This window comes from Dipteris shenzhenensis, chromosome 17 (genome assembly GCF_047967505.1).
Source record: "Dipteris shenzhenensis isolate YYH24624 ecotype China chromosome 17, Dip_SZ_1.0, whole genome shotgun sequence".
NCBI classification, from domain to species: Eukaryota; Viridiplantae; Streptophyta; class Polypodiopsida; order Gleicheniales; family Dipteridaceae; genus Dipteris; species Dipteris shenzhenensis.
The window spans coordinates 17,426,298-17,447,246 of NC_141612.1; the positions used below are offsets into that span (position 1 = coordinate 17,426,298).

The 20,949-nt window shown below is 44.4% G+C and overlaps 1 protein-coding gene across 1 annotated transcript in view; it reads right to left on the reverse strand.

Annotated features, from left to right (window-relative positions):
• Window positions 1-2,880: 2,880 nt before the first annotated feature.
• Window positions 2,881-20,949, reverse strand: part of LOC147891770 (Transducin/WD40 repeat-like superfamily protein) — a 64,242-nt gene continuing 46,173 nt past the window's right edge. Inside the window, exons 7-10 of the mRNA XM_087388263.1 lie at window positions 11,628-11,718; window positions 3,760-3,963; window positions 3,634-3,678; window positions 2,881-3,547 (exon numbers count right to left, since the gene is read on the reverse strand). Of these exons, the coding sequence (XP_087244389.1) occupies window positions 3,474-3,547; window positions 3,634-3,678; window positions 3,760-3,963; window positions 11,628-11,718 (414 nt within the window). The 3' untranslated portion in view covers window positions 2,881-3,473. The remainder of the gene's footprint in view (window positions 3,548-3,633; window positions 3,679-3,759; window positions 3,964-11,627; window positions 11,719-20,949) is intronic.

A 20,949-nucleotide genomic window follows, 5' to 3' on the forward strand; every position in this document is an offset into this window, starting at 1 on the left:
ACCGGTAGCATCGAGTGGAAGCCCAAGCAAGTCAATCCTGACAAGATCAAGCTAGAACCTGTCGACATATTCATCATCCAGCACAATCGAGAGAATGACGATGCTTACGAGTTCCTACGACAGGATATGCTTCGATTCCAACGTCAGACACGTTCGATGGCTCGAGCTCATGCACCACGAGTACGTGTTGCTACTGTTGCAAAGAATACAGGGACACCCCAAATTCATGGTTATCAACGTCGAGCACGAGCCTCACGAGGAGGATCACAGGTATCTGTTCTTGCATCGTCGTCTCGAGGACGTCCAGGCAGAGCCAGAGGAGGAGGCGGCATTGGTAGACAGTGCAAGATCAGTTGCGAGCCCCTACTTGGTTCGAGGGTGGCACTTCCTCTTTCTCCACAGAGGATGTAGATCCATTTGCTGATTCCAGTGCTGCTGATGACAGTGATGAGGCAACAGATCTTGGAGAGGGCAACGGTCCCTAGCTCTAGAGAGTCGAGACTAGACTCTAGAGTGTACTATGTACACTGCAGTTGTTAGCAGCTAGCTTGCAGGCGACGGGCTTTGATTATGTATACAGTTTACACCATACAGTTACCAGTATATCATTATGGCATGTTACATGTATGATGTAAACAGTAATACATAATACATTTTGTTATATTTTGAATATTGAATCTTGAATCTTGAAATTTGATTCTGAAATTTCAATTATAAAGTTAAAAGTTTATTGTTTGAACTATGGGCCATGGCATATGCTAGCAGCCATATGCACTTGCAACTAATTAGTTAATAGTAATTTGTAAACTGGAAGATCTGTGTCTTTGTAAACCTCAATCCATAGGCTGTGTGACACATCTTTTTACTCTTTCAACTGTGTAATATGTGTGCATTGTGTGCACAATATGGATATCTGAGAGCTCTTTTGAGAGAGAGAGAGAGAGAGAGAGAGAGAGAGAGAATCTCAAGACAATTATTTATGAAGTATATTATATATATAACTTCTATAAAATAAGTATTTTTAGGCGTTTCTAGACGAAACGCCTGTAAAAATCTAGAAACGTTTCTTGTGACTGTGTTCCCATGCCATTGCCAGGCAAAAAAGCAGGTCTTCCAAATCCGCTGTTTCAAATCTAGCATGTAGCTGAACCATTCAAGCATTCAACTTGTCCACACCCTCTCTCAAGAGTATCATATTACATACATACAGCCCCAACATCAGTAACTCACCTTTTTTCCAGTTTTCTTCCCTTAATGTATACTGCGAATGAGGCAACGATCCCAACCTCCTTCAAGCATCCATTCCTTGAACCAGGGGTGTGTAGCTTGTTTTTAGTCCATATGAGGATTTTCTCAGTTTGCAAACCAAATGTTCTGCATTCCGTAAACCTTTGGGCTGATGCACGTACAATTTTTGTTCCATGTATCCATGCAAAAAAGCCATCTAGATGATGCACATCTAGATCATAATTAGTTGCCAATGCAAATAGACTGCTGATAGTTGTTATCTCCAGTACTGTCATTATAACCTATTCCACGGCCACTAACCGGGCGTATTTATATTTGTATGGCCATTTGGTTTTTTAATCCTTGGGTAATGACACCAATTCCCATGTCTCTATTTCATAATAGATGCAAACTCTTCTTGCATTGCCTTCGCCCACTGCTGAGGGTCTTAGACTCGCATTGCTTTTCTGTAATTGATTGGTTCCCCACTCTTTAAAATCTCTGAATTCTCACAAAACTGAATCGTTTTCTTGAAATTGCAATTAACAAAACAATTATTTTTCCTTGGCGTATGTTGTGGAACCAGAATCAATAAATAAAGCATATTCAAACTTGTGACCTCTGCTAGAGCACATTTGTTGGCAGCAGTGCCATGCTTTGTTCTCTCTGACATGGAACCATTTGCTCCATTATTGGAGACCAATGCCACCTTGTCAACACCTGGCCGTCGACCTAAGTCAATATGCATTATCTCTTCATTGAGTGCTTGCTACAACTGCTTCCCAAGTGTTGTCATAGGGGTACACTTGTGCCACCAGCGCTTTACTTTGTATGCATTGCTAGCTCCTTCCAATCGATCGAACAAATGTTTCATCTACTCAACATGCTTCTTCAAATCTTCCCCATTAATGTATTTCAATTGATTGAGCGATGCAAGTGAAGTATCTCCACCTCTGACTTCTTCTGATATTTGTTCTCTGCCCATTTCACAGACTGGTACTGGTCTCCCAATTTGCATCCTAAAGAACACCTTTAGTAATGTTCAGGCCAATGCATGAAGCGACTTTGGTATCCTTTGCTTCCCAAGCTGGTTACACGAACTGTAACCAGCTTGGGAAGCCAACTTACAACTCAAGGAGGAGCAGAAGAAGCATTCAAGATAAAACGAGGCCTCCAAAGAAATGGTGAAATCTTCAAAACAAAGTATAGAAAAAACAAGCCCCAAAAAACATTGTAGAAGATCCGAATGCCAGAAAAAATATTCCCGAAATCTACACCATTCAGTTCATCTGAATGTAAAACGCCATTTGGTTCATTTGAATGTAGTATACAATTAGCCATGTGTGCACACTCCTCTCCTCCGTCCTCTCCCCTCCTTTCCTAGTTTCAGCTGCCTCCAAGACCGTTTCCGTTGGCAAGAAAAATTCTCCATGAATAGTATTCACTATATGTATACACTAGAGAGTCATAAAAACTAACCCTGACCAGAAGTGATTTGAACTTTGCATGTTTACATCACCATTTTTGTTCATTTGAATGTAGTGTATAACAGCTAGTGCTCAATTCTTCAAGAAAAACATACAGTGTCTCTGATATTCAACTTTACATTAAAAGAAGACAATGCCCATTTGTAGCTTGCCTAATATTCACATAATATATGCGTCAAAGGTACTCGTGAATGTTTGAAAGTGATTGCTACTTTCATGTGCAAGCCATTTTTATCTTGGCAATGGCAACTCAATCATAATGCAAGACCTGCCTCTTGGTATAATTTGAATAAGCTGAGTAAATGCCAGCACCATCATCAGGAACTAAGCTTTGATTATCTATACTTCAGCAAATTTGAAGGCTCGTCTGCTTCCAACACCTTACACCAAGTTGTCTCGTAGAATGATATCTATAAAGTACTCGATATTTCAGAAACACCAATAAATCAACAAATGCATTAACCTTCAAACTTCATATAATGTTTTAAGTGAGAAAAGAGAGCTACTTTTGGGATTCAGTGTAAGCACTCCTACAAACTATGTTTTACAGATGTTTGAATTGGGAGCAAAGGGCTCTCAACAATTCCTTCTATCATGATGAACAAAATTGTCCTGCTCCTGGTGATGTCATGATTGTGGAGAAACAAACAAAACTTTTGTCGCTGGACCTGCTCTAAAAACTCTCCAATTTCCTTTGTTCCCCTTGAAGGATAAACAATACAGCATCTTGAAAACAATTTGTTAAAGAGACACCCGACATCATTGAGGAGGAAACCAAAGTTTAACTTTCTTATCGACGCTGGCAGTTGCCAAAATTGCAGCTCGTCCCTTCTCTGTTAAACACACCCAATAGTAGGCTAGATCAAAGCGATACAGAATATCTAACACTATACATTTAAATATGCTGAAGATTACATACCCGTAGGAACAAGGTCAGGAGCCCAGGCTACCCAAGTTATAAATCCTGTATCCATACATCAAGACATAAGGGAAAACAATAATACTGAGATTCAAAAGGGTGTCCAGAAAAGTCAAATCAGCTCACCATCATGTGCATTCTCAACAGAATCCAAAGTGGCACCAGACTCCAAACTGAGCCATTGTAAAGTTGAACCCTGACTGACAGCTAGTGTTTTATTATCAGGAGATACTGCCAGTCTGTCATAATGAGCCGTAGCACCTTTTATATCACGCAGCAGTATTGGAAGCACCTTCATGCACTTAGGATCCTCATCCAGATTATATCTGACTGCCAACAAAAGAAACAGCTCAAACTTCTCTCACTCATTCTTCCCATGCACGTACAGAGAAAGGAATTACAGAAACTTGCAACTTTCCCGCCCTCCCGCCCCCCCCCTCTTTCCCACTTCTTCTATTGGCTGAAACATGTATGTTACCCAAAGCACTATGTGAACACATCCATTAATCAATGCACATTAATCAATACACGTGCCAACATGGATACAAAAAGCCTGCCTCAAATGGTAATAAAATCGAGTAAACAAAAGGGCTGGTACAAAGCATGTACAAATGGATAATGCATTGGGGGATATGCTTGAAATGAATGCTCCTTGAACATGCCTTATTTTACAAAACAGTACAGTATTATGCAGATTTTCTAACATAAGAATGACTTGCAGGTTAAACCCTCATACAGTTCAGGTTGACGTAATTACAGCATATACATGATGTAATTGAAATGCCCAGCAAGTCAAGAACATAGATTATTTTTCTCTCCCCTACCCTACTTGTTCTACACCCCTTTCCCTATCACTGTATACCAAGAAACCAGTTAAGCTTCTTGAGCAGCCCTTAACAAGACACGGAAACAGTAAGTATTATGCAGATTTTCACACATGAAGACGTCTTGCAGATTGAGCCCTCATACAGTTGCAGGTTGGAAGTAATTACAGCATACTAATGCTCTAATTGAAATGCATAGCACGTCAACAACATGGATTCGTTTTCTCTCCCCTACTCCTACTGGTCCTACACCCCTTTCAATGCATGAAGAATATTTTCAACTAACATGTTGGGTAGGAGATCTCAGACTAAGTTAACCAACATCAAAATACTTTCTGAGAAAGACTCAAAAGCTATCTTCTTTATTGTAACTGCATATAAATCAACCCTATATGAAATGTTTATGTCCTCAAAGGTTCATTATCTTTTGCTCCAAGAATCTATGACCAATTTGACGATTGACTGCTCTTGATATTGTGGTCTATAATTTTGTATCTCAATAAAGTTCCTTGACAGGAGGGGGGTCCCTGCATTGACCACTCATTCATGTGAAAACCAAGTTTTCTCCAACACCTTTGCTAAGCTTCTGTTTTTTCACAGGCAAGAAAAAAAGAAAGAAATTTTATTAGAGTCTTCGGAAGACCAATGGGTCTATGAGAATGAAAGAAAACCTGATACAAATCACAATAAGGGTGGAGCTACTGAAACGAGCATCATCACTTGTGCTGAATCCTAAGTCTGATCGTACATAATCAAATACATCTGGATGTAACAATGAAAAGAAAAAGACTGGAGCGGAGCGGAATCCTCCGTATGTCATGTCGCCCTCGCTAGTGCATAGCTGGTGATGGGACGCTGGTGCCCGTCAAGGGGTGTTGTGTGTCTCGGTCTCCTGGACGAGGCTCGACGCAAGACCAGAGCCACCATGACTCGTGGGACGTATCCTAGGTCTAAACAATGATGGGAGGTCCCCCAGAGTGATCTGTGTGTCCCCTCGATGTCTCGTGTGTCGTGCTGCGGTTGTCGGGTTGGGGTCTCTGTCACATCTGCGGCTAGAGACTGGACAATCAATGTCACTCAATGGGAAGAACTCTGTGATCCTGCTCCGAGAGGTGTTTGATGATGTGGCCAAGCCCCGTCACCTCAGTAAGTACTCTCTGTGTGTCCCCTCGATGTCTCATGTGTCGTGCTGCGATCGTCGAGTCGCGGTCTTTGTCACGTCTGTGGCTAGAGATTGGACGATCAATGTCACTCGATGGGAAGAACTCTGTGATCCTGCTCTGAGAGGTGTCTGATGATGTGGCCAAGCCCCGTCGCCTGAGTAAGTACTCTCTGTGTCGGACCCCCTCGTGAATGAAGGCCGCGAGGCATCTCTGATCTGGGTAGGCGAGAAATCTAGAAAGGAGCCCGGAGCCATCTCTGAAGAGACAGTGGTAGCGACCTCAAATCTCGTTGTACACTGGGCACCTGAAAATAAAATGCTCCTCCGACTCAACCTCCTGACACAATATGCATAAGTGATGCTCCCTAGGGATCCGCTCTCTATGTGGAGGTGGTGTGATGATACCCGAAACTGTCCGCTGGAGATCCATAGTGAGTGAGGCATATGAAGCTCAGTGTACCTCGGTGGTGTGATGAATCCCTCCTCCAAAATACAAAGATAGTAATCTATGTAGAAACTCAGCTTCACTGGAACCTCCCTTGGCTCCAACCAAGTCCTAAAGGTGTGTAGCTGCAAGAGATCCTCTCGAATGACCTAGTTGGTGTGTGGCCCGATCGGGATGGTGGGTGGGAGTACCGGAGGGGCATCTAAACTGTACTGAAAAGGAGGTATCCTATCGATGTGAAACCCTTGTCTCACAAACCATCTGTGAGTCCGTGCATACCAGCATCGCTCGTCTTCCTCTGCTGCCAACCTCATGGAGGAATCGAGAGCCAACCATGGCAACCTATGTCTCCTTGATGTGTAGTCCCCATATGATCTAACTCGGTGTAGATATGTGATGGTCTGAAAGGCTACATCTAGCTAGAGTGGAGAAGCACCAAACTCAGCCTGCATGATGTGATGTGGTACAGACGGTTTTTCCCGGATCATCCGTGAGAGCATGAGGATCTGCAGGCGCTCCACCCGTGTCCACTCTATCTCTGACATGTCAGGTCCCCAACAAGGGCTGTCATACATACCGGCTGGTCGGACCAAGGAGTCGGTCCGAGGGTCCTGGAAGTGGGAGTGGAAGCATTGTCTCTCTAGCTGAGCCAGTGAGGCGTATCCCCTACTCAGTCTGGCCTACATCGCTAGTCTCATTGTGAAGATCAAGCCGAAGAAGATGACCCCCAAGTAAGTGAATGAGGATACGATCTCAATTGGTGACCCACCGAAAGTGAACTGCTTCCGTTGCATGTTTGCTCGAGAGGTGTTAAAGATCATGACCTTGGTCTTACCAAGGTTGACCTCCAAATCATGGGATAAACAAAAAGCCTGCAGTGCATCCAGGTGTCGCTGGAGCCCCTCGGGTGTGGACAACAAGAGTGCCACGTCATTTGCATAAAGAAGAATCCTGATGATGATCCCGGCAAGTGAGCAACCGGTCCCTCCAAACGCCCCCATGAAAGTCTCAAGCTCATCGATGTAGAGGCCAAACAGGGTTGGTGATAAGAGACAACCCTATTTGACCCCTATGGTACTCAAGATCTCATTTGTCCAACATGCGTCTGTCCGAACTCAGACTAAGACTCGCTCATAAAGTGCCATGACTGCCCAGATGATCTCCTGATCAAATCCTAGCGTCTATAGGGGTGTGATGAGACGAGCTCGAGGTATTGTGTCAAAGGCTTTACGAAAATCCACAAAGCAGCAATATACCCTCTCCTTCCGTGATCTGGCCTCCTCAATGACACTCCTGAGTGTGAGTATGTGATCCATAGTCCCATGGTCTCGCCTGAAACTGGCCTGACCCTCTGCTCTGAGCCCTCTCATCTCTGCGAACAAGCTGACCGACGCATCCAATACAGCTGCATAGATCTTGGACATCACATGTCCAATCATGATAGTCCTGTAGTTACTCGGGTCCATGGGATCCCCTGCCTTGTGAATGGGGGTGATGGTGTTGAGTGTCCAAGTGCGGGGGAAGCCAAGGCAAACAACGTCATTGAATAGCTTTGCTAGGATCGGGGCTAATGTGTCAATTCCATATGCGATAAACTCAGTGCATAGCCCCTCGTGATCCTTAGCTCGGCCATTGTGCAGTTTCAATGTCGCGTCCTTGACTCCCCCTCTGGTAAACAACGTGCAAGTGGTGGAGCGAGGTGTGTGTATGAGATCTGGAGTGGGCTGGTGTGGGACATCATAAAGATGGTGTGCATACGTGTGCCAGACTCTCGTGTCAGTGAGGGGTGATGGAGACCTACGCTTAAGAAATCTCCGCCAAAAATCCTTAGAGTTGTTGCTGTACAAGATGTTCAGCAGCTCCTCATTTCGACGAAGAAATGCCTGCTTCTTCCGACGTACGAGACGTCGGTACTTCCGTACCGTGTTTGGTGTGTGCAGGAGGTGACATCTGGTTTCAAGTCGGAGCTGTCGGCGATAAGCCTTGCACTCCGCATCGTACCAGTTGTTGCAGGGTACAGCCCAAGAGGTGGTGGTCTAGTGGACCGTGTGGTGTGGGGAAAGATTTGGAGGGCAGCCTCGTGGAGTGTGCCACTAATCAGGGCAGCACGGTCCTCTATGAGTGGTATGTGATCGATGTAGGTTAGGAGTCTGTTTAGGCATCCAGAGTAGGCCGGTGAGAGGCTGTGATCAAAGTGTATGTCGTGGTAGGTGTCGTGCTTCCTATGTGGTGTGTGTGGTGTGGCTGAGCGTGGGGTGGCGATAGTGAAGAATAGGTATGTGTGATCAGCTCTTGGAGGGAGTGGTGCTACGGTGAAGTCGGTGATACATGAAGTGAAGGTAGGGGATCCCATGATATAATCTACTACACTAGTGCCCCCCCTCGTGTGGGAAGCAAGTAAAATCACCTAAGGAGGGCCATAGGTCAAGCCCGTTGTAGATGATGAGATCATGCATCCTGCCCAGATCAAGAAGCGCGTGTCCATATGGTGTAACAGGCCCGTGTTAGTCCGATGAGGTCCTGGTCATACATGCTCCGTCTAGGTCCATGTCTGGTAGCACGATAAAGTCATCTTGAAAGTCCAGGAGTGCCTGGCGCGTGCTCGTCCTGGCGTTGAAGTCCCCAACAAGGAGAACTTTCCCGCGGGCTGAAAGGTCTGGGATATCCTGATGTAAGGGTGCATATGGCAATGTCTCACCCTCCTCTCGTGCCACTCTGGCGAAGTGGGATGTGTCTGACGGGAAGTAGCATATTGCTATGAAAAGGTCACGGGTGTCTGTGCGTCGGATCCGGATCCACATGAATCGGGAGTGTGCGTTCTTCCTCTCAATGGAGATGGCTCCAACGAGGAAAGACCTGTACAATACTGTGACCCCGCTTGATCCTCGGACTCCTCCTGTATCCCTCGTCTCATCCCTGAAGGCTGACTCCCATGTGTGGCCACTGACTATCGGTAGTGGACGCTCTGGGCTCTCGTGTGTCTCCATGTAAAAGACTATGTCTCGTCCTGTATAAGACTCCAAGAAGTTCCCTGGGTCTGACCATAAGGTACCATTACAGTTCCAAATGGTGCAGGCTAGGGTCTCGAAAACCTGAGTCTCATAGGCCCCGTCCCCCTAGGGGGTACAGGTAGGAGCCCGACGGGTGCCAGTTAACAACCTACCATCTCGGACCACGGCCCATTTTTTCTCCTTGCAGGCAACATCCCGCTGCTGCAAAAAAACTTGTCACTCCTCAATCTGTAGTGGTGTCAAATCCTCGTCCATGGAGAGGGTGGGATGCTCTCATAGAACGGCTCAACGTCGAAGTGTCGCTAGTCGAGCATGTGAATCTCTGAAGCGAATGACTAGGGGCTGCTCTCGGTTGGGGTCTCTCCCAACACGCCATGCTCCCTCTATGCCATGATCGGGGACCCCCATGGTGGTGGTCACAAAGGTGATCGCCTCCTCCATGGGCGTCGTAGTGGTGTTGGTGCTGTCTCGCATGATCCCTCGTATCCGAATGTTGAGGGCCTTCGAAGCCCTCTGCTGCTGCGCCTGAATGGCAGCTGAAACAGTTGCCTTTGCGGGCTCCCGTTTCACCACATCCACCCATCTAGACTCTGCTATAGCTGACTGTATCGTGGCTATCTGTGCCTCCATCTCTGTGACTGGGGTCCCTCCAGCCACTACTCTGAGGGTCTCGAGCTCCTCTCGAAGCTATGTGATGTCGTGTCTGAGCCCCTGGATAAGGGTGCCCTGCTCGTGTGTATAATGCGGGTCTACTCTTGGGTGTATCGGGCCTGCTCCTGAGTGTAATGTGTCAGCTGTGCCTGACGGGCCCGGATGTTGTGTATCTCAACCAATGGGAGTCCCAAGCATCTGGTGGGGGCCTAAGATGTCCTGGTCCAGGTGGGAACTAGATCTCGAGAGGGGTTGGAATGAAGGTGGGCTGTTGAGGTTGTACTGAGGGTGGGGACAGCATGATCAGGGTGGGTATGTAGGAGTAGCGAGGCTAGACGAGGTGATGAAGGGTGGTTGACTGCGAGGTAGAGGTGATACGAGGGGAAAGTACTGTTGAGCCGTGGCCAGTGGGGCCAGTGGTGAGGCTACTGGAGAGGAGACCTGTGATGATGATGCAGGAGAGGGGGAGGAGAGAGGTGGCGTAGATGATGAGGCCAATGATGGTGGTGAAATAGTGGTGGTAACCATAGAGGTCAAGGATGTGGTGAGCGGCATGGGCTTTGGGTGGGCCCCTGTCTTCTGGGCTGCGGTGCTGTCCACTATCAAACCGCTCCGGTTGCTGCGTTTGTTGAAGTCCTCCAAACTGAGTTGTTTTTATGTTTTCCCCTTGTCACCGTTCCCCTTCCCCATCTCCTCGCGTATGTAAATCTGGACCGAAGGGTCTCCCGCTCATCCCCATGTTCCCTTATTATGGGGAGGCAGCAGCGGGCAAAGAAGGGATTGCAGGAGGTCGAAGCTGCAAGCGGGGGGGGGGGGGGGGGGGGGGGAGAAAGTCGGAGCTGCAAGCGGGGGGCCAAAAAAAAAAAAAGGGGTTCGGAGCTGCAAGCAGCGGGAGAGCTTAGCGAGGTCGGAGCTGCAAGCGGCGGGAGAGCTGCAAGCGGCGGGAGAGCTGAGCGAGGGGGAGCTGAGCGGGAGAGCTGAGCTGAGTGAGGGGGGCTGAGCTGAGCGGGGGCTGAGCGGGGGGGGCTGAGCGAGGGGGGGGGGGGGGGGGCGCTGAGCGGCTGAGCGAGGGGGGGCTGAGTGGCTAGAGGAGGAAGAAGCTCTTCTAGCGGGAGAGCTGAGCGAGGGGGAGCCTGGCAGGAGAGCTGAGCGAGGGGGAGCTGAGCGGGAGAGCGAGCGGGAGAGCTGAGCTGAGCGAAGGGGGCTGAGCTGAGCGGGGGCTGAGCGAGGGGGGCTGAGCGAGCGGGAGAGCTGAGCGAGCAGGGGCTGAGCGAACGAGAGAGAGTGCACAAATGGAAGATAGTGCTCAAACATGGAGAGGAGACACAACAATTACCTAACTACAATATTGAATTTCATTCCATTGGGAAATCGATCAGATCCATTGCCATATCCTTAACCCCTTTGTTGTAAGCTTGTGTTTTTTTCTGCATCAAGATTACATAGGAAGTTGGAATCAATCAGGTCCTTTCCCGAACTCTTTGTAGCAATGTATACAGTCAAGTATCAAACTAAGAATCGAAGGCAGATTGATGGCATTCCTCAAGGAGACTTTCTTGTACAAAGGATGGAATGAAAACTACGAACTGAAACACAAAGCATGCCACATTGGGTATTTGAAATTTTAATAATGTATCAACATGGTCACCAATTCTCACACCTGTTATTTATGCAATCTTCCCATGTGCCAGAGTTCTAAAAATATACCTTCAATGTGAAACTTGAAAAGATACCATCTAGATGATAAGATAAATAAACAGACCATCCAATCAAGTGAATAGCTATTATATGCGAGTAAGGAATCCCTGGACTAATTTGAGAAGAAATCAGTTTTCTTTCAAAGAGACAGTGCATCAAGGAAAACACAAATAACACAGTTGTTTGAAGCTTCAGGTTCTTACCATTAATGTTCCAAACTCTGATTGAGCCATCTTTTGAGGCTGTGATGATGCCATCAGAATCCCATGTAAAGCTTAACCAGGTAACTGCACTCTGGTATACACATTTATAAGGAAAGGCTTATTAACGTGAGAACCATGTGGGGCTAACTTCAAACTGTCAGAGCTGTATGATTTTTTGGCTTGTCATTACAGTCAATAATATTAAACAAGTTCCAAATTGATATCAAATATCTAATATGATTTCTAGAAGGAGCAGCAAAGGGTCTATTACCCACGAGAAAAATTTATGTACACTGTGACACTACAACATAAATTGTTATAGAAGACAAAATGATAATTCATGCTTTCTAGGAGGATCGGATGTCTACTTCTAAACCTTGAAAAATAAGTGAAGCGTCTGCTATACTTTTGTGTAGTTCTCATGAGACCATCTAACAAGGGGTAAATAATCTAGCTTATTCTGTAACTGGAAACTTTGCCTTAAAGATTTAGTACTTTAATCAAATCAAACTCACTATGGTAAGGTTCACATTTTAATACGAAGAAATGATTCAACGGTCTTAGTTGAGAGCAAAGATCAACACCCTTGGCTTATCAACATATGGTAGGTTCATTTTCCACAACTATCGTTGAACATCAGGCTCACTGTATTTGAAGCAGAGATATTCTGCCACCAATATTAACAAAGATGAGATCTCGAGACCACCATATGTGCACTTATGATTTAAGCAAAAACATTCCAGATGCACGGTTTAACCCAGAATGGCAGACAATCTTGACCTATGGCATACGTCTCTTTTTGTATTAAGAACTAGCTGGAGTACCATACGCTTGGCCACCGAAGGCAATTGAATTTGACATAAAATGCCTGATTCTTGCCCAAATTTCTGGAATGTAAAGCAATTTTGGATCTGATTCTGTAACATTGTTCCAGCCTGTGAAACACAGTAATTCACAGCTGTCCTAGTTCAAATGCCTTCTATGTTCCTCTTCATCCTTGCTGAAAATAATGATATCGTCAAAGAATGTTCTCACAAAAGATCTATGTTTCTGAAATATTGGCTCATCATCCGATTAATGAAACCAAAGGTATTACCAGATATTCATACAAACCATGTGATGTTCGAAAAGCAGGTTTGTGAATATTTTAGGATACTATCCTTACTTGATGATAGCCATTCTTCAAATCGATGCAACTGAAAATGCGTGCTCCTCTTAAGCTCTTGAGAATCTCATCACTTCAAGGGATTGGAAACCTTATTTTCCCTTTCTTGCTGCAGCATATGCTCAAATCCCTTGAAACCTTTCGGGCTGCAGTGTCTTATCCTTTCTAAGGGCTTGCCATTGATCTTCTCCTTCTCTTGTTTCCTAGCTGAGTTTTGTGTCCTAGCTGTCTGTCCTGAATTTCCTCTCTTATTCGAATTTCCGAGTGCTTCTCAGAGCATTGAACCATTGTGGGAGATTCCTGTTCTAAATCAGCTTCCATGTCAGCCTTAAAAGACTCCAGAAGCTCATACACACTTTCAGTTTCTTGTTCCTAGACTAGTATCACATCATCACTACTAATTCTCCTCAACATTAGATTCAACCTGCTTCATCCTATCCATGACCCAGACTGATCTCTTCTTTTTCTTCTTCATCGCCATGCGTTCATGGACTTCTTAAAGGTAAGAGATGGCCTTTTTGAACCCTTGGCACTACGATTCCACGTATTCACCATGGCTACAAAGGAGACACTGACTCAACACTTTCTTCACACAAACACAACACAGGCAATCTAAGGATCCCCTAAGGCTACAATCTCAAGTTTAACCAAATAAATCAACGGAAGAACTTAGGCTCTGATAACGATGCAAATGAGAATCACCCCCTAACAAAGCTCAAGCACCTGGCATATTTTTGTATCCCATTAATGCTGAATCTTAATACAAAAGGATTCCAGAACTCAAGACGGAACCTGTAAAATATAAGACTATAGACCACTCCTTTATAACTGTAGGAGGGAATTGCAATGTTTCAATAAATAGGGCAATAACAACAGATGAAGTCCTTGTAGCCAAGATGTGGTGATGACCCTGGAATCTCTATCAAGTGCCCAGATCTCAGCCAATCCCACAATCACCTTCCGTGTAACTTGAGTCAGAAACTTAATCTCATAATCAATTTCTAGTGAAAAGCACTGACCAGCAATGATATCATCAACCCAAAAGACGTAAGAAAGTGCTAAAATCCAAAATCATCAAGCCAATAGTGACCAGCAGTTGATCTGACATGAAATCTTCAATTCCAGAGCAAAAAACTATGTCCGAAAGGGAACAGGGCTCCAAGAAGGAAAAAACTCCAATCAAGATTTTAAGCAATGCCAAAACCCTGGAACAGGGCTTCAAATCAAATCGTGATTGATCAGGAAGGTGTTTTTGACAATCACAATTCGTCTTAGTGAACTCATCAACTAGCTGCTGGCCTGAAACAGGTACCATACTCAAAAATATGACAAAACTATTTTGTCTTCACCTTATTGATGGGAAAGAGGAAGAAAATTGATAACTTGAAAAGTGCAGGAAACTACAAAATCATCAAGCAGGAGCATCTCTTCTTCAAATCACAGCTGGTATGGTAGAGGAAAATTGCATGCAAGCAAAGTCCAAACTATGCTCTCTCAAATAGAAGTGAATTCACATGCCAAAACAGCAAAAGAGCCTCTTCTTCAAATCGCCACACAGCCCATCTGTTCACAAATGTCATTAGGGGGACACAGCCTGGAGGGGCTCTCAACCTAGCTGGGTATTCTCAGAAGGCCCCACTCCCGAAAATGTCCCTAATTGGGTACATAAGTGGATAGATCTTCCAATCTTAGGAGTTCATCTTCTGAGACAAGGTTATCGACAACACCCAAAGCCTCTTTTAATCTGCTGACATGAAAGACTGGATGTACCCAAACTCCGTCAAGTAATTGCACTTGTAAGCCGCGTCATTGATGTTTTTTTTTTTTTTTTTTAAGGGCGACAATAGCGATGAGATAACTTGTACACAGGCCAGTACGCATTACCTGAGAATCTTTTGGGATTATCAAGTAAACCTGCTGAGCTCCTGAGAAACTCGAGGTGTTCGCTTCTAGTTAGCATAAAACTGCACTCTATCTTGAGCAATTCTATGCTTTCCCTTGCTAACTGCAACATATCTTGTTGCTGTTGCAACCAATCAGCAGCAGAGCTCACCTTGACATTTTGTAAGCCAACTACCCAAGGCCCTCTAGGCTGGTATCCAACATCAACATGAATGGACTGTTTTGGGTTGTTGAATGCTTAGCACTATTGTGAGTAAATTCCCGCAAAGGAAGATAATCATCCCAATTAGACTACCTTAGGGAGACATAAGCTCACAGCATATCTTTCAAAGTCTCATCAACCCGCCCAGTCTATCTATCCGATTATGCATGGTTAGCCGACTCCTATTGACAATTTCTTGAATATAGCCCACCAAAAATGCCCAGTAAACTTAGCATCTCTGTCACTAACTATTTCAGCCAGTAAACCATAAAGACTAGACAACTTCTCAACAAGCAAGTGAGCAAGCTAGGTGGTTGGAATAGTCTCTATCGTAGGCATGATGCATGCTTACACGGATAGTGACTGGGCAGGATGTTCCGACACCAGAGTGCACATACTGGCAATTGTTTTTTGCTTGGCAATTCATGTATCTCTTGGCTCAGCAAGAAGCAACCAACAGTTGCCACCTCTAGCTGTGAGGCTAAGTACAGGGCAGCTTTCACCGCTATAGTAGAGTGTGTTTGGCTTCGACAGTTACTTACAGATCTTGGTATTCACTAGACATCCTCCACTATTGTCTACACTGACAGCCAGAGTGCTTTGGCCATTGCGCGTAACCCAGTGTTTCATGCGCGTACCAAGCATATTGAAGTTCACTATCATTATGTTCGGGAGCAGTTGTCAGTAGGAGACATAGAGTTGTCCCTTCCCACAGAGGACAACATAGCAGATATGTTTACAAAGGCACTTCCTCGTCCCAAGTTCGAAGTCTTTCGACAGGCTTTACACTTGGTTCCCTTTGTTACATGATCTGACATCCCTTGTACATTCATAGGTGGCTATATCCTTTTGGATGAACATGTGCCACCATAACCAGAAAATACCAGGTATTCTAAAACATTTCCAGAGTACTTCAGCCCATCCCATGGAGGTGGGTTTGTAGGCCATCCTCTGGTGGTTCTAGTGATGCCCTATAGGCCATGGTATGTGCCTTGTAGGCATAAATAAAGACACTTATAGTGTTAGAGTCTTTTAGGCCACATACGACACTTAGTCCTATGTGACACCTAGGACACTTAGTCCTAGGTGTAGGTACTTGTACCTTGTACTCTTGAGTTTTGGACAATCTAAGTTTGACGTGACGGGAGTTCTATCTGAGACCCTTTGCTATCTGCACTCTCTCTCCTATCTGATCCTTCACCTTGACATATTCAACCATGTGAATTAAATCATGGGATCCAAACACATCGACGTTAAAATGACATTTCTCACAATTTAGATCAAAAGAAAGACTTCAAGCAATGTGACAAGGATTACCTAGCGTACATGATTCTTTACCTTTCGCTCTGGCCGGGCTTGCCACACTTGAAGCCGAGTCCTTTGGCTCGGGCTTCCTCCTATGGTGGAGAATTGATGCGAGGCTTCTTTGCAAGAGGCACTAACATCAGCTTATTGTAGTTAGCCTTTTAAGGCTTGGAGTTGGAGTGGCCAGCTCGACGGTTCTTTCGGTTGTTTTTTCTCTTAGGCTGGCCATTTGCGCGGCCAATGAAGATCCAACTTCCTCGTGTCCATAGGTATTGTCGTAGATCTTCATAAAATTGATAGCCTCCTCAAGTGTCTGCAACTTATTCCTTCGGATTTCATCTCGATAATCCTTAGGTAAACTATTCACAAAGAACAAGGGCAATGTTTGCTAATTGAAGTCTGGGAACTTTGCAATAATAATCTCTCTAAAGTCCCGGACATATGACTCCAGAGAATTTATACCCTTTGACAAGTTCTAAAGCTTTCAAAAATCATCATGCTCATCATGTTCTTGCAAAAAATCCTTTGTGAATGCCTCACAAATTTCGGACCAAGTAATGGGAGCAGAAGGCTTTGCCTTCAACTCTCGCCACCACGTGAAAGCCTTCCCTTGTAAATACATTTCTACAAGGGTTAAATGAATGCTTTCACGATAATCAATGATGGCGAAGTGAGCTCCCTACCTATTCAACCATGAACGCACATTCTTTGAAATCATCTCTTTTTTCTCTCCTAAGAATATCTCTAGAGAAAAAGAGGGCATGCCATAGTGCTTCTTATGAGCTTCTTGAGTTTGTTGCAACAATATCAGCTACTGCTGAGTATTTTGCATTTGGTTAAACAAACCCTGAAGAATATTCGCATCAATCTGAACCACTTGTACCTGTGGTGAAGCCGAAGGTCCACCAGCTTAATCAAGATGACTTCCATAGCAAAGATTTGGCTCCATGATGAGAAAATAAAACAACCCCTAAGCTAGGGATCCAGGATCTCCTAAATCTATGTTTTAACCTGCAAGCATAGACCAACATAAGAATACAAACATGTTGAGATATAGAGCTCCACTCGTGATATGCCAGGGTGACCGTTGTGTATTTATGTCACCGACTTGTTAGCTGCAGATGCAGTTGGTACACCGCCCATGAATAATAGCTGGATGACAGCTATCTTTATGTACTCTAGTTAGTGGCTCAGTTAGTATGCCACCTAGGTTAGCTGAGTTTGGTTTGAGACCCACATATAGGGTTCACCTATTCCTTTTGTACTAAGAGAGAGTTCTTTTGGCTTTCACAACTAAGAAGAGAAAAACTGTTTTCAGCCTCCACCTTTGTGTGTATTCCCCCATTGTGTATGTGAGAAAGCTGCAAGCGAGACTCCTTACTTCTCTCCCACTCTCTTCACATGGTATCAGAGCTCGGTTCGTGGTAAGGAGCTCAAGAAAGCAAACCAAGTTCGCGGTGTCTTGATAAGAGGATCAGTGTTGCTTTCCTTTTTCGAGTTTGGGAGCAAATCTCTGCAAGTAGCACAGCCAGAAAGTGCAAGAGTGCACTGTCTCAAGAAAGTGCCATGTTTTTACTGTGTGACAACTGTTCTGCAGGTCGGTGAAAAGTTGCAGCAGAAATTGCATCATGGTATGCCTGTGCGCAGAGATATTAGGAGTGACAGAATCATTCTTATTGCCTGTTGATGCATGATCGTTACTAGGAAGTGACTGTGTGGTCAAATACCACTTTCGTCAGTTTTGCAAATTTGCCCTTGTGAGGCAGAAGTTGTGTTTTTTGCAGTGACAGAATATTTTGCAGTGTTTTATAATGGCGTCTGATGCTCTTTCACATATTGTCACTGAAAAGCTTGACACGAACAACTTCCAAGCATGGAAGTTTAAAATGACGAATTTCCTTAAGGGAAAAGGCTATTGGGAGTTCATTACTGGAGCTGAACAAGAACCAGTTATTCCTAATGTTCCCAATTAACAGGAGTTGCAGGCATTTAAAGGATGGCATGAGAGAGCCAGAAAAGTTATGTACTGGCTGTCTATCAGTATTTCAGATTTTATGATTGTGCATATTCAGGATGCAAGCACGCCGAAGGAGGTGTGGGATACATTGACAAAAATGTATAGCACAAATACGCAAGCCAGGAAAATGCAGCTCAAGCAAGAGTTACATAATGTGCAGAGAGAAAATATGAGCATCAATGACTACCACATGAAGGTGAAGAAGATTGCAAATGCACTTGCTTCCATTGGGTCGCCAGTGGAAGATGATGATTTAGTTTTTGTGACCTTAAATGGTCTAGGAAAAGATTATGCACAATTCCGGACATCCATTGCCATCCGTGAAAAATTTCCTGATTTTGAGGAGTTGATTGCTCTTCTAATTTCTGAAGAGCAGAGAAATGGTGGTGCATCTTCTTCAAGAGGAACTTCAAAAGAAACTGTCTTCTACTCAAATGCTGGAAGAGGTAGAGGCAGAGGTAGAGCAGGCCGATCTGGAGGCCGTGGCAGAAATGAGAATATGCAGTAAATTCAAGAAAACCAGTCCTATGGAGGAGGACGTGGTAACTTTAGAGGCACGGGGAGCCAAAGAAGTCGTGGTGGATGGCAGAGAGGCCAAAATGCAAATAGCCATGTTGAATGCTACTACTGTGATAAAATGGGTCATATGGCTAAAGACTGCTATAAAAAGCAGAATGACATCATGATTGAAAAATTGCAGCAAGGCAATTATGCATCCTCTAGTAGACAGGGTAATGACAGAAATGAGCATTTGTTTATGGTACAGCACATGACTAATTCTGTGATAAGTGCAGAAGAAATAAATGATGTGTGGTATGTTGACTCAGGTGCGTCAAACCACATGGCAGGTCATGCAAAATGGATGCAGGATGCAAGGAAAATGGAAAGACCAGGATTTATGGAGACTGGTGATGATACTGCATATCCTATTGTGCAGATTGGTAAAATTCCTTTGTCTATGCAAGATGGGAAAAAGAAATACCTGTCTGATGTATTTCATGTCCCGAATATCACCAAGAACCTAATTTCTGTTGGTCAAATGGTTGAGCAGGGCTTGCAGGTCAGATCCTATACAACGACTTAAATTAATGCAGGCTCAACATATTGTTGCAGGATTGCCTAAGTTTAAGATTGCAGAAATGCATAAGGTATGTGAAGCCTGTCAATTTGGAAAACAGGCGAGGAAACAATGTCCTAGACATGTTCAAGAGAGTAAGAGGCCATTGGAATTAATCCACTCTGATGTGTGGAATACTAAAGCTGCATCTATTGGAGGCTGTCATTATTTTGTCACTTTTATTGATGACTACAGCAGAAAAGTTTGGGTGTATTTTATGAAAAAGAAAAGTGAAGTGTTTGGGCATTTCAAAGCTTTTAAAGCTATGATTGAGAAAGAAACAGGCCTGCAAATAAAATGCCTAAGGTCAGATGGAGGGGGAGAGTACCTCTCAAATGAGTTTGCAAGGTTCATGCAGAAGCATGGCATAAAGCAGTAATATTCATGCAGTCATACCCCACAGCAAAATGGACTTGCAGAAAGAAAAAACATGCATATTGGAGAGGCATCTCGTGCCATGCTCAACAAAAAAGACCTGCCAAATTATTATTGGGCTGAAGCAGTTGCTACAACAGTCTACATAATGAACAGGACTCCCACTGCAACAATACATGGCATGACGCCAGAGGAGAGGTATACTGGTAGGAAACCAGATATTTCTCATTTGAAAGTTTTTGGTTGCATTGCCTATGTTCATGTGCCAGATGAGTTGAGATCCAAGTTGGATCCAAAAGCTGAGAAGTGCATCTTTATTGGTTATTCTCTGCAACAGAAAGGGTATAGATGCTATAACCCTTCTACTCGTAAGTTTACAGTGAGCAGAGATGTTTTTGATGAGATGAGCAACTGATATAAACCAGTAAATATGATTGATGATGTAGATGCACAAAATGGTAATGCTGCACAGAATTCACAACAGCAATCATAAAATATTAGTGGACCTGTAGTGTCCTCTAGCAGTGATTCACATACTTCGCCATGAACAGGCAGATTGAGATCATGAGAATCTCCTCAAAGCAATGCAGATAGTGGTATGTAAGTATCACGAAAGGAAGAAGAGAAAGTAGATCAGCCCATGGTTGATGTGAATGCAGGTCACTCTTATGTGGATGGTGAATCCAGTGGCTCAGAACAGAGCCTTGATGATGAGTTGGGTATTCCTTCTGTTGTTACACCTGGAGTAAGGAAGACAAGGGATGTTTTGAGTGTGTTAACATGCTTCCATCGACCTCCTAACTCAACACATTCAATCAAGTCACAATCCTTCCTACCCTCACTACCTGATAGTGAGCCTATTTTGCGCAGGTCTACCAGAGTTAAGTATCCTGTGGATAGGCTGAAATATAATGGATTTATAGCCATTCACTATGCCTATATGGTCAAAGTGATACATGAACCAAAACCCACTTCTTTTGAGCAAGCAAGGCCCAAGGACATGTCTCAGCAGTAAGTTTAGGATCCAATTCAGACAGTTCTACAGCCTCTCCACTGGAAGAAAGCCATGGAAGAAGAAATGGATGCCTTGGAAGCAAATGCTACATGGAAATTGGTGCCTTTACCTACAGACAAGAATGCAATTGACTGCAAGTGGGTTTATAAGGTGAAGCACAATGCAGATGGTTCTGTGAGCAGATACAAGACAAGATTAGTTGTCAAGGGGTATGCACAAACATA